General features: G+C 53.7%; 1 protein-coding gene across 3 annotated transcripts in view; it reads left to right on the top strand.

The window, feature by feature from the left end:
• Nucleotides 1-10,525, top strand: part of CREBBP (CREB binding lysine acetyltransferase) — a 146,782-nt gene extending 136,257 nt beyond the window's left edge. For 2 of the 3 annotated variants that reach the window (XM_019660332.1, XM_019660330.1), the window contains 4 exons: nucleotides 6-173; nucleotides 3,296-3,457; nucleotides 3,845-4,126; nucleotides 5,727-10,525. In XM_019660332.1, coding sequence (XP_019515877.1) covers nucleotides 6-173; nucleotides 3,296-3,457; nucleotides 3,845-4,126; nucleotides 5,727-7,862 — 2,748 coding nt within the window. In that variant the 3' untranslated portion in view covers nucleotides 7,863-10,525. The remainder of the gene's footprint in view (nucleotides 1-5; nucleotides 174-3,295; nucleotides 3,458-3,844; nucleotides 4,127-5,726) is intronic. The other variant, XM_019660331.1, reaches the window with a different exon arrangement.
• Nucleotides 10,526-13,508: the final 2,983 nt, after the last annotated feature.

Below are 13,508 nucleotides of genomic sequence, written 5' to 3'. Positions count from 1 at the left end.
TCCAGGACATTTTCAAACAAGCAACTGAAGACAGGCTCACCAGTGCCAAGGAACTGCCCTATTTTGAGGGTGACTTTTGGCCCAATGTGTTGGAAGAGAGCATTAAGGAGCTGGAACAAGAAGAAGAAGAGAGAAAGAAGGAAGAGAGTACCGCAGCCAGTGAGACCACAGAGGTAAAGCCCCCATGTGCCCGCCACCCCACCCTCCTGGGGAGCCCGATAGCCCCAGCTGTATGCGCAGAAAGCTGAGTTCTGTCACGCTGAAGAGTGAACGTGTGGTGGTGGGTTCACAGGACATGGCCTTCTTTATCTATGGCAGTACTTTCATGCATAACCTAACTTGTCACCGCCCACCACAGGTCTGGGGCTAGGGAGCACAGCCCACACTGGGCAGTGGGCAGGCTGAGATGTGGGCACTGGAGACACATCACGTAGTAGAAGGGGGATGGGAGAGGCTTGCCACAGCATCTCTGGGCAGGACAGACAGGACTGAGACACAGAAAGATGAGAGGTGGGCGCCCTGCCAGGGAGCCCGGCACAGATGGTGACAGAGACAAGTGCATCACGATCAGAAACCTATCAGGAGGACTTGAAGAAGAGACCCTTGGTTACCAGGCGTCATTCATTTGCTTTGTTACAAACTACAAACACATGCACGCACTGCTCTTCCTATAGTGGCCGCACTCGAGCACTCACCGTTTCCTAAGTTGCCGCTGTGTGCTGGCACAGGCCTGAGCAGTGCAGTGAGAACTAAGGAAGAGTTCCATCCCTGCCCTCCAGGGGTGTATGTTTTAGTAGGAGTAACAAGAAGAATAAACACATGCCCGGCGTCTGTGAGATAGTGGTGGAAGCTATGGAGAAAAGGAAACACATGGAAGAGGAGAGATGGAGGCGCTTCCAGGCGGTGGGGGTGGGGGGACTGAGCAGAGACTGACCTGGTGAGAAGGAGCCTAGAGGATCGAGGAGGAGCTTCCAGCAAGAGGAGGAGAGAGTCCATGCTGGGAGCAAGGGTGCCGTGCTTCGCGGTGTCCAGTAAGAAGACATGGCGGTTCCAGTTGGGCTCGTAGCTGGAGAGGCCAGGAGAAGTGTGCCGCGTATTTTGAGAGTAGCAGCCCCAGAACTCAGGCAGACCTTTGTGGTGTGTGAGGAAAACCCTGGGTCAAGGCTGCCCGCTGTGTCTTTGCTGGCTCTGACTGAAGGAGGAGGAAGAGGGAGAGCATATTTGGAGAAAGAAGCCAAGAACTGCCTGTGGACATGCTGATATTGAGATGACCGTTAATAGGAGGAGCTGGGCAACCTGGGGCCCTCAGTGGTATGCTCAAGGGGCTAGGGCTGGTGTTCAGAGCCGGGGTCTGGAGTGATGCGCTGAGTGGCTGCTACGTGCCAGGCAGGATGCGCTTCGCTGGGCGGTCTCGCACTCAGCCAACCTTTGAATTTGAAGGGTGGGCCAGATGTCAGGTGACAACGCGGACTTCCAGTGAGAGAGAGACCAGAGCTGATCTTTGAGCCCCGCGGTCCCTCTGTGTGTCCACCACTGCCAGACACCTGGATGGGAAGTGGCCTGAGTCAGAACGTGCATCCTGCATGTGGCAGACAGTGGGAGGGTTCTGGCAGGGGGAGGAGAACCTGTGCCCTGACGGCGGAACTCCCAGAGAGGGGGACTCTGAGGGGAACACAGGCCCCAGCCATGAGTCCCATCTGAGGAGGACATGCTCACCTCTGGCCTGGAGGTGGGGAGCTTTCTGGGAAATAGAAATAGACAAGGGCTGACACCTGAGCCGGCCGTTGCTGGCCGTGGACTTGCATGTGGTGGAGAGGTCAGGAGGTAGAGGTGGAGGACAGAGGCGCAGTTCTGCGCGTCCAGTTCCCAGAGGCAGCGGGCGTTGGCTTAGGTGTAGGTGGCACTTGGGATGGGATGGATGGCACTTGCCATGAAAAGTGGTATTCGATGTGAGAAATGAGAAGATGCTTGCCATAGGGGGAAAGAAACAGGATGCAACCCCAATGCTGTAAGAAAAATCACACAAAGTAAAGGTGCATAGGTGATATTGCTCTGGTGGCAAAAAACTATTTTTATTTGTTTATTATTTGGCTATCTTTTCTAAACTTGATGCAGTGAATCTATTTTTTTATAGCTTTTAAAATATGGGCTTTATATTTTACAATAAAGGCTTCCAGATAACAAGCAGATGGTACAGAGTTCCATATACTCCAGCACAGTGTCCCCTGCTGACACCTTGCATTGGTGTGCTGCATGCACTACAATTATAAACCAATACGGATACATCATTGCTAACCAGAGTCGAGGTTCATTCATGTGCTTAGGTTTTCAATTGCCAGGACTCCTCGGGCTCCTCCTGGTTCTTAGAAGTGCCATGGTGGTGGTGGTGGTGGTGGAGGAGGAATGTGGCCAAGCTTGCCCTAGCGTGACACTGTGACACTCCTTTCAGTACCTACTCTGTGTGTGGGTGTGGGTGTGGGTGTGTGGTGTCTCCCTCCCTCTCTCCCCCCACTTGTCATAAATGAAGTTCTTTGGACCAGACCTGGTGAATGTTCCCACCTTGAAGCCTAAATGACTAAGAACCTGAGTTCTTTCCAGAGTAGGAATGTTTTAACTAAGGAGCAGAATCCCTTAGACTTAAGCTAATTGAAGCACTATTGGTGGGGTTCAGGCCAGAGTGGGCCTGGGGGCTGGGAGCAGGGTCAGGGAGGTGTCCTGCCTTGGTGCAGCCTTGCTTGGGATGTGGAGGGGCCACTTTTGAGTCCCTACTCCTATCCAGGCAGCAGCTTCTACGTTTGCACCTTTCCTGTGTCTCTCACACATGGTGGGTGTTTGGAGCCTTTTCCAAGGCAAAGACCAAGCCCCTGAGTGCACAGGATAAGGCTTGGAGCGGCGGGTGTCCAGTGGAATGATGCAGAACAATGAAAACTTGATTTCATTCTCTCAGTTGTGAACTAGCATCCCAGTGTGTGCTTCCCTCACAAGAGAATGTGACCTATGGCCTGCGTGACACAGGCCACGCTCGCTCCACAGTTATGTGTCAGCTCTGTGCCCATTGGGTCCCATCTGAGTGCAGGCCCTGCTTCTGTTCTCAGCAGATTTCCTTTACCAGTTTCCTCTGAAGGAAGCAGTGTGTTTACAGCCCATGTAGGTAGGGATCTACCTGGTGGTCTCCTGCCTCAGGCTGGGCTTTCTGGAGCTGGAACCCCCAGGGCCTGGGAGCTGGCAGTCCTGGCTCGATACTGGGCCTGAGGAAGAAGCTGGGCTTGTCTAACAGCTGCGCGTGTTGTTGCAGGGCAGCCAGGGTGACAGCAAGAATGCCAAGAAAAAGAACAACAAAAAAACCAACAAGAATAAAAGCAGCATCAGCCGAGCCAACAAGAAGAAGCCCAGCATGCCCAACGTGTCCAACGACTTGTCCCAGAAGCTCTACGCCACCATGGAGAAGCACAAAGAGGTGAGACACGGGGTAGGCCGCCCCAGGGCTCAGCGTCTGTACCCCTCGGGGCTGAGATAAAGGAGGGGGAGTTGCTGAGAATCCACAGCCCTGCCCCTGGCCAGGAGGAGGGGGAAGGTGTGGTGACACCATCTGGTGCTCCCCACGGGCTGTGTGGGAGGACCAGCTCCTAGAAAGCTGGCGGGTGGGTAACACCACGTGACGCATCACCCACTCATCTCAACCCCAGGGAGCTGGTCTTTGACACACACCTGGGACAGCAGGTGTGAGGCCCAGTACTGCCTGGCTTCTGCAGGCTGGGGGAGCCCTGGGCGCCCCAGGGCCAGGCCTCCTCAGCACCGCCCCTCTCTCTGGGCGCTGATGCCACTCCTGCCCTTCTTCCTGCAGGTCTTCTTTGTCATCCATCTGCACGCCGGGCCCGTCATCAATACGCTGCCCCCTATCGTGGACCCTGACCCCCTGCTCAGCTGTGACCTCATGGATGGGCGCGACGCCTTCCTCACCCTCGCCAGGGACAAGCACTGGGAGTTCTCCTCCCTGCGGCGGTCCAAGTGGTCCACGCTGTGCATGCTGGTGGAGCTGCATACCCAGGGCCAGGACCGCTTTGTCTACACCTGCAACGAGTGCAAGCACCACGTGGAGACGCGCTGGCACTGCACCGTGTGCGAGGTAGGCCCGGCCCTCCCGCTCATGCTGCATTCCGACAGAACTTCGGGCACAGCTGGCGTGGCCCACCAGTTTGGGGTCCCCTTGGCTGCCCCCTGGCCCTCTCTGGTCTATGCATTTGCATTTCAGGTTGAACTGTTAGACAGTTGGCATTTCCGGGGGTACGGCAGGGGCGTGACGACTGGTCCCCTCAAGGCATGCTGGTATTTGTGAGTTCCTAACTCACATTGGTTGGACTCCTACTGTGCGCCCACCAGGCTCAAACCATACATCCGGGATCACAAGAAGCCAGCCTCCTTTCACAGACCATGGTCTGGTCCTGACCAAATTGAGCATGGCGGTTGGGGCCCTTGACATGTATTCAGGGCACACACAGCCCCTTGGCAGGACAGGCTAGTCTTCCCTGGAGTCGGCAAGCACTGACTGGTCCAGGATGAGGAGACAATCACGAGGCACTTGTTGTATTCCCGGTGTGTCATTAACCCGGCTCTGTGTTGGGCACATCCACAGGCCTCGCGGTGCCGGGGCGGGAGAGAGCAGCGGAGGCGCAGTGGTCCCACCAGACTTGGCCTGATTTTCCTTTCCTGTTGTCAGCTGGGGTCCCTGTGGTTGGGGATCTGGCAGCCTTCCTCCCTTGTACTGCTTGGGACCCTGTGGCTCCCCCTGCAGAGGCCTTGGCCCCTGTGTGAAGGGGCAGAGTCTGTCCCTTTCACAGATGGGTCTCTCACATGGAGTGAACCAGGCTGTTGTGGGCCCTCCACCTCCCCCACCGTAGATGGTCACAGACTCCCACGCAGGAGTAGCTCTGTGATCTCTGGGGGGCAGAGCAGGGCCTCTGAAATGCCTTGGTCTTTATTTCCTTCTTGCTCCAGCCTCTTTTTGTCTTGTCCTCCCTCTCGTTTCCTACTGCTGGGATTTCACGTCCTGAGTGCTGATGATAGGGCTCTGTTCTCTGCTCCGGCACCTCGTTGTCTTAGTCTCCCAATGCAGGTGGCTTTTAGAAACCTGGGAAAGGGACATTTTGTCACTGTGGTTTGAGCCCAGGGCCTTCCTCCTGGTGAAGGCCTCCCAGCCTTAGTGCCCCCTGCTGGGCCAACCTGCAGAGCTCTGGGAACATGCTGAGGGTACCCAGTAGTAGCCCTGGAGAGTGGAGGGCCAGTCTGTATAAACTCAGGTCTGTGGTACTTCAGACACTCGTGTGGCGCCTGGAAAGAAATGGGCACAGCCTCAGTCATTCCTTCATTGTCAGGCTTCCCAGGCCCAGTGTGGGGGCGGGGTGGCTGGGTGTCATTCCTACATGGCAGAGGAAGGAAGGAAAGGAAGACCAGTGTCCACCAACACACCCAGGAGCCTAGGCAGACCCAAAGCCACACATCATGTGCATGCGCGAACCTGTGTGCTTGCTGACAGTGTGAGACAGCAGGTTGGGAAGGGCCGGAGGGGCCCCTGGAAGAAGCTGGGGTCAGGGCAAGTAGGTGGATCCTGCCATCTTTAGAGCCTTGTGGGGTAGTTCCCAAGAGAGAAGGTTCTGGAGGGTGGCTGGGATGTCTGGTCATGCTGAACTAAGTGCTGACGCTGGTCTGTACCCTTTCCTTGTCCTCAGGACTACGACCTTTGCATCAACTGCTACAACACAAAGAGCCACACACACAAGATGGTGAAGTGGGGGCTGGGCCTGGATGACGAGGGTGGCAGCCAGGGTGAACCACAGTCCAAGAGCCCCCAGGAATCACGGCGCCTGAGCATCCAACGCTGCATCCAGTCCCTGGTGCATGCCTGCCAGTGCCGCAACGCCAACTGCTCGCTGCCGTCCTGCCAGAAAATGAAGCGTGTGGTGCAGCACACCAAGGGCTGCAAGCGCAAGACCAATGGAGGCTGCCCGGTGTGCAAGCAGCTCATCGCCCTCTGCTGCTACCATGCCAAACACTGCCAAGAAAACAAATGCCCCGTGCCCTTCTGCCTCAACATCAAACACAAGCTCCGCCAGCAGCAGATCCAGCACCGCCTGCAGCAGGCGCAGCTCATGCGCCGGCGGATGGCCACCATGAACACCCGCAACGTGCCTCAGCAGAGTCTGCCTTCCCCTACCTCAGCACCGCCAGGGACCCCCACGCAGCAGCCCAGCACGCCCCAGACACCACAGCCCCCTGCCCAGCCCCAGCCCTCGCCTGTGAGCATGTCACCAGCCGGCTTCCCCAGCGTGGCCCGGACTCAGCCCCCCACCACGGTGTCTACCGGGAAGCCCACCAACCAGGTGCCGGCCCCGCCGCCCCCCGCCCAGCCCCCACCCGCGGCAGTGGAGGCGGCCCGGCAGATCGAGCGCGAGGCCCAACAGCAGCAGCACCTGTACCGCGTGAACATCAACAACGGCATGCCCCCAGGGCGCACGGGCATGGTGACCCCAGTGAGCCAGATGGCCCCTGTCGGCCTGAATGTGCCCCGACCCAGCCAGGTCAGTGGGCCTGTCATGCCCAACCTGCCGCCTGGGCAGTGGCAGCAGGCACCCATCCCCCAGCAGCAGCCGATGCCAGGCATGCCCAGGCCCGTGATGTCCATGCAGGCCCAACCAGCTGTGGCCGGGCCACGGATGCCCAACGTGCAGCCGCCCCGGAGCATCTCGCCTGGCGCCCTGCAGGACCTGCTGCGGACCCTGAAGTCTCCCAGCTCCCCGCAACAGCAACAGCAGGTGCTCAACATCCTCAAGTCAAACCCTCAGCTGATGGCAGCTTTCATCAAACAGCGCACGGCCAAGTACGTGGCCAGTCAGCCCGGCCTACAGCCCCAGCCCGGCCTCCAGGCCCAACCCGGCCTGCAGCCCCAGCCTGGTCTGCACCAGCAGCCTAACCTGCAGAACATGAACCCCATGCAAGCCGGCGGGCCACGGCCAGGCGTGCCTCCCCAGCAGCAGGCAATGGGAGGCCTGAACCCCCAGGGCCAGGCCCTGAACATCATGAACCCGGGGCACAACCCCAGCATGGCAAGTATGAATCCGCAGTACAGAGAGATGCTGCGGAGGCAGCTGCTGCAGCAGCAACAACAGCAGCAGCAGCAACAACAGCAGGGCAGTGCGGGCATGGCCACGGGCATGGCAGGGCACGGCCAGTTCCAGCAGCCTCAAGGACCCGGAGGCTACCCCCCAGCCATGCAGCAGCAGCGGATGCAGCAGCACCTCCCCATGCAGGGCAGCTCCATGGGCCAGATGGCGGCTCAGATGGGGCAGCTCGGCCAGATGGGGCAGCCCGGGCTGGGCGCAGACAGCACCCCCAACATCCAGCAGGCCCTGCAGCAGCGGATTCTGCAGCAGCAGCAGATGAAGCAGCAGATTGGGTCCCCAGGCCAGCCGAACCCCATGAGCCCCCAGCAGCACATGCTCTCAGGACAGCCACAGGCCTCGCACCTCCCCGGCCAGCAGATGGCCACGTCCCTTAGTAGCCAGGTGCGGTCTCCGGCCCCTGTCCAATCTCCGCGGCCCCAGTCCCAGCCTCCACATTCCAGCCCGTCGCCACGGATACAGCCCCAGCCTTCGCCACACCATGTCTCGCCCCAGACTGGTTCCCCCCACCCAGGACTCGCAGTCACCATGGCCAGCTCCATAGATCAGGGACACTTGGGAAACCCCGAACAGAGTGCAATGCTCCCACAGCTGAACACCCCCAACAGGAGTGCATTGTCCAGTGAGCTGTCCCTGGTCGGCGACACCACAGGAGACACCTTAGAAAAGTTTGTGGAGGGTTTGTAGCATTGTGAGAGCATCACTTTTTTTTCCCTTTCATGTTCTTGGACCTTTTGTACTGAAATTCAGGCATCTAGGCTCTTTTTATTCCTAGATGGAACTGCTACTTTCAAGCCGTGGAAGGGTAGATTGCTGTTTAAAGAAACAATACAAAGAATATATTTTTTTGTTAAAAACCAGTTGATTTAAATATCTGGTCTCTCTCTCTCTCTCTTTTTTTGTTTTGTTTTTTGTTTTTGTTTTTTGTTTTGGGGGGAGGGGGGTTTGTTTGGATTCTTTTTGTCGTCATTGCTGGTGACTCATGCCTTTTTTTAACGGGAAAAACAAGTTCATTATATTCATATTTTTTATTTGTATTTTCAAGACTTTAAACATTTATGTTTAAAAGTGAGAAGAAAAATAATATTCAGAAACTGATTCCTGAAATAATGCAAGCTTATAATGTATCCCGACAACTTTCTGACGTTGTGGGAAAATTTTTTCTATTGTGAACTCTGTGGGCGTTCTCCAAGTATTACCCCTGGACGATAGGAATTGGCTCCTGCGTGCACACACGTACACACCCACACACATCTATCTATACATACTGGCTTAAGCCAAACTCTTGTCTTGCAGATGTAGAAATTGTTGCTTTGTTTCTCTGATAAAACTGGTTTTAGACAAAAAATAGGGATGATCACTCTCTTAGACCATGCTAATGTTAATAGAGAAGAGCATTCTTTTCTTTCTTCTATGTGAAACTTGAAATGAGGAAAAGCAATTCTAGTGTAAATCATGCAAGCCCTATAATTACTATAAATAAGAAAATTCAAGAAGATTCAATCACTGTATAGAATGGTAAAGTACCAACTCATTTCTTATATCATATTGTTAAATAAACTGTGTGCAACAGACAAAAAGGGTGGTCCTTCTTGAATTCATGTACATGGTATTAACACTTAGTGTTCGGGGTTTTTTTGTTATGAAAATGCTGTTTTCAACATTGTATTTGGACTATGCATGTGTTTTTTTCCCCATTGTATATAAAGTACCGCTTAAAATTGATATAAATTACTGAAGTTTTTAACATGTATTCTGTTCTTTAAGATCCCTGTAAGAATGTTTAAGGTTTTTATTTATTTATATATATTTTTTGGAGTCTGTTCTTTGTAAGACATGATTCTGGTTGTTTGCTCGGAGAGAAGAGGCGGGGACTGAGGTCCCGGTGGCCATGCGGGTGGCAGCTGGGCTCAGCCGAGGCGTGAAGGTTCTCCCTTTCCAGTGACAGAGATGGTCAGCTCAGTGACGGCTGCACATATTCAGTGCTCATGGGAGAGCTTCACCCACAAAATTAGGGACACGAGTGAGTCAGAAACAGCACTTGGCCTCCCATCCACCTCCTGTCAACTACTCTGCCCCCAAAAACCAGAGTAGAGGGTTCTTGCAGTTTTTTCCCCCAACCCTCCCTTCCTACATACACATCCCAGAATCGATGCAAAGGATGCTCCAGGGACTGGAGGTGGTTCTTGGCTCCCACCCCCCACCCACCCCAAGATTCTGGATTTGGTAGGGGAGAATGCCACCACACAGCATGTCCCACCATGGCCTCAGACACTGTAGACAGAGCCCTGACCCTTCATTCTCCCCCCACTCCCCCCTCTCCCCACCCCGACTAGAAACAGCTGCTGTCCTGGAAGCCACTGAGGGGAGATGACTGGGGCTCTGGCCCCAGCCCTGCTATGGTGAGACGAGGCCTCCAGCTTTCAGGGATACTTGTACTTGGGCACCTGGTTCCCCACCTCCCCTCTGGGTCCAGTTCCAGGCACCCTTACTGAGGGGGTGACACTTGAGTTCCTGAATGCTGTAAGAACCACATCTAAGGAGGACCACCTCCATGAGAGCTGAAGCTAGTCCTCTGGACTGTTCCCTTCCCAGGGCACTGGTTAGCTGAGTCCTGCTTCTCGGCCCTCATCCCCCAACCAGAGGGTGGTGTAGATCAGGGGTGGTGGTGGTACTTAGAAATCATGGCCCAAGTAGCTTCCCTTTTGGCTTTGTATTCAGAGATTTTCTCAAAATATGTGATTTGGAAATCTGAATTTGAGGAAAATTTCTAAGAAATTAGTTTTAGCACAGAGTTTAGAATCTTGGGTTTTAATATAGATGAATTAAGCCAGGTAAGAATAAGAGCACCATCTAGCACCATCAACAGACCCCTGTCTCCACACCTCCCAGGAGGAAAAGCAAGGCCACGGCCCTTTAATGGCCACCTGGCCATCCCTCTGCTGCTTGCACCTGTGACCCTTTCTCCCGCCGTGGGAAACCTCTGAGCCACCTGGGGCCCTGGAGGAGCAGCTCCAGGCCCGCACTCCGATGTGCAGCCCTTTAACACCTTAGTGGGGGGCATCTTTTTCAGGTCTTCCTGGAATCCAAAACTGTACCGACCTCAACTTGGAGTCCGAGTCCCTACAACCCAGATGCCAAAGGATGCGGCCTTGGGTGTGGTCTGTAGATGCCCATCCTGCGCCTGTTGTAAGGAAATGTCTGTAAGAGAGCTGGCAAGCCCCGACACTGTGTCTCATGCTGTATACTTAGGATGAGAAGAAAAAAGTCCTATATTTGTGATCAAAAAGAGGAAACTTGAAATGTGCTGGTGTTTATAATAAAAGCTGGTAAAACTGCTTGGATTCAAAGATGGTTCCAGTTGGCTGATGACCTGTAGAAGTAGCAGCTAGTCAGCATAAGATGAGGGGCTCGGTTGAGTTTGTCTCGTGCATGTGTTTGATTATGTTTTCAAGAATTCATGTTAAAAGCAGGAATAGAAGGCAGCCTCTGGAAAGCCAGAGGTGGAGCGGCGACTTCTGAGATCTCAGGCTAAAGACAACTCTTTTCTTTCGATTGCTATAAAATGGAACCAAAGGTTTTATTTAAGCCAAAAAGAATTTTGAGGATGGCACGGGAAAGGCTACCCTGAAACAGGAATGACCTTTGATGAAGGAGCTGAGTGCTGGGTGGTAGCCAGTGTGTCACCAGGAAGGTCTGCACACAAGGACAGTGCTGGGAAGTACACATGGCAGCCGTATCTTAGCAAGTGGACACGGGAGCACGTAAGAATGGGGACAGGGCTTACTTGGGATCATAAAGCCACACTGCACCTTCCCAGGATGTCCCATGTTCATTCTACTGCATGACATGGGTACAGTTTCACTGTGCAAAGTCAAGAGTAGGGAAGGCTTGGTTATGTCAAGTTGAAGTGAATGTAGCACCCAGGCTAACAAGCAAGACAGAACTTTGGATGAGCAGATGAGATGGCACATAGTGCTTTCAACATGCTCGCGCCTTTCTATGGAGGATTTACTAGGCTCTATGAACGATGCTATCACTGAGGAATTACTTCACTGAACTGAAAAATTCAAAGGGTGCTGACAGCTTAGATCACCTTGATTAAGTTAGTGGTGCACATAGGTTTGGAGGAGACAAGTGAGATCTGATCAGAGGAAGTGTGGGCCTGAGGCTTCTGTGAGGCTGAGGGATGGAGAATTGGTACTGACCGCACAGTGGTAATGCGTCAGGGCCTCGGCCTTAAGTGAGCTCCCTAAATTCTTTCTTGTCTGAATAGGGACAGTTATACTGGGTAACAAGTACTGTTTAAATGCATTAACTCCTTTGCCCCCGCTATAAGGTTGAAGAACGGAGGCAGTAACTTGCCTGAGTTCATGAGCAGTGAAGGCAGATGTGGGCCCAAGCCCTGATTCTGTGCCCGAAAGGAGCTTTGCCTCCTGGCCTTGAGATCTGCCCGACATGGGTGCCTCTGCTCCTTACCCCACAGATTGACCATGAACCCACTCGGGGTACCTTGGGGAAGTGGGAACGTCACAGTACATCATAACCCCTCAAACATTGCAGACAGCAAATGATAACTGAGTCCTTACAAAGGACTGTGTGGGACTCAGCCTGCCTGTGTCTGTCACCCACTGGTTCACTTTGGCATCACAGAAAATGTGTGGATAGTGCTGGTCAGCCCTCGTGTCCACAGCTTCAAACTCCCAGTGCAAATGACCTTATGCCTAGGCTGAGTGACTGAAATTGACTTTATTGTCTGTTTCTGGGTCCCGAGGGCTCTGGCCAGCAACAAGGAGCCTCTTACAAACTTTTTAAAAATAATTACTGTATAAGGGACTATCAGTGAACTAAAGGATCCTCAAGGGAGGTGGTGTTTAGAGAATGTTCCAAGCGAGAGTGAGGACCCTGCAGTCACAGGTCATTCCTTCAGGAAAATGTCCAGAGGACATTCTTGGAAAGGACATCAAGGGGTGCGCCCGGCTCCTGCATCTGAGTGTGTTCCCTTCTGCCAGAGTGAGCAAGGCTGCCAGGCTCCCTCCCTGTGCCAGGACCTGGGCACAGGTTGGGGGCCCAGAGAAGAGGTAGGGTGCTGCTGCACGGGGAGTGACAGGTCTGATGGGGAGTCCTGGAGACCAAACGTTGGCATCACAGCTGTGCTCCCACAGCTAGGAGATGTAGAGAAAGGGGCGGGGAAGTGAAGTTGGCCAGAGGGGGAGGGGGGGCTGTGCAGGAGATGTTCAGTCAACAGGTGTTCAGCAGCCAGAACTGGTGTCACCAAGTGAGAGCAAAACCTTCGCAGGCGGAAGCACAGAGAACCCTCCAAGCTTCGAGGGAGGCCAATCTTTAACAGTTTCCGACCCTCTAGACCAGCGGTTCTCAACCTGTGGGTCGCAACCCCTTTGGGGGTCAAACGACCCTTTCACAGGGGTCACCTAAGACCATCGGAAAACAAAAAGATACTTACATTACGATTCATAACAGTAGCAAAATTACAGTTATAGAGTAGCAACGAAAATCATTTTATGGTTGGGGGGTCACCACAACATGAGGAACTGTATTAAGGGGTCGCGGCATTAGGAAGGTTGAGAACCGCTGCTCTAGACTCTTGAGTTCCAAGCTTTGGTTTCCTGAACAGAAAAAAGGGGTCCTCATGTGGGGAGAGGGCAAGCCAAGGCCCCTTTTCCTCCAGAACAGGCCTTTTCAGGAAGTCTCTCCTGATGTACACCTGCTACTAGATAACATTGAAGCAAGCAGGCTTTCTCGAAGCACCGAGTTTGTTCACTCAGCAAGCATTTATTGCACAGATCCTAGGCACTAAGATACAGCCCTTGGAGAAAATCCATAGAGACAGACTACTGGAGGAAGGTGCTAGACAGTGCTAGGGCTCAAAGCCAGGGCACTGACCTCATTTTGTGCCGGAAACGAGGAAGATGTCTCTTCGTCAGGGCCAATAATTGCAATAAGTGCTCCCTCATTTAGGAAACACACACCTTCTCTTTGGCACAGCTGTGTGTTCCTTAGGCCAGTGCTTCTCCAGCTCTGATGTGTGAATGGATTATCTGGGATCTTGCTATTATAAAATCTGGATGCAGTAGGTCTCGGGGGTGGGGAGGCTGAGCTTCTGAATTTCTAACATGCTCTCGGGCGAGGCCGCTGCTGCTAGCCCTCTGTCTATACTTTGAGGAGACAGACTATGAGACCAGAACAAAGCATCCTGATTTTGAAACTGCCTTAGTCTTCATGTTCATGATAAACGGATGTAGGGAGAGGTGGGGTTGGTCAAGTGGCTTTTTGGCCTCCTACACAGCTTTTGTTCCTAGCAGGAACCTCCTG

Source organism: Hipposideros armiger, unplaced genomic scaffold (genome assembly GCF_001890085.2).
Source record: "Hipposideros armiger isolate ML-2016 unplaced genomic scaffold, ASM189008v1 scaffold_315, whole genome shotgun sequence".
In the NCBI taxonomy this organism is placed as follows: Eukaryota; Metazoa; Chordata; class Mammalia; order Chiroptera; family Hipposideridae; genus Hipposideros; species Hipposideros armiger.
This window is presented reverse-complemented; position numbering and strand designations above follow the sequence as displayed.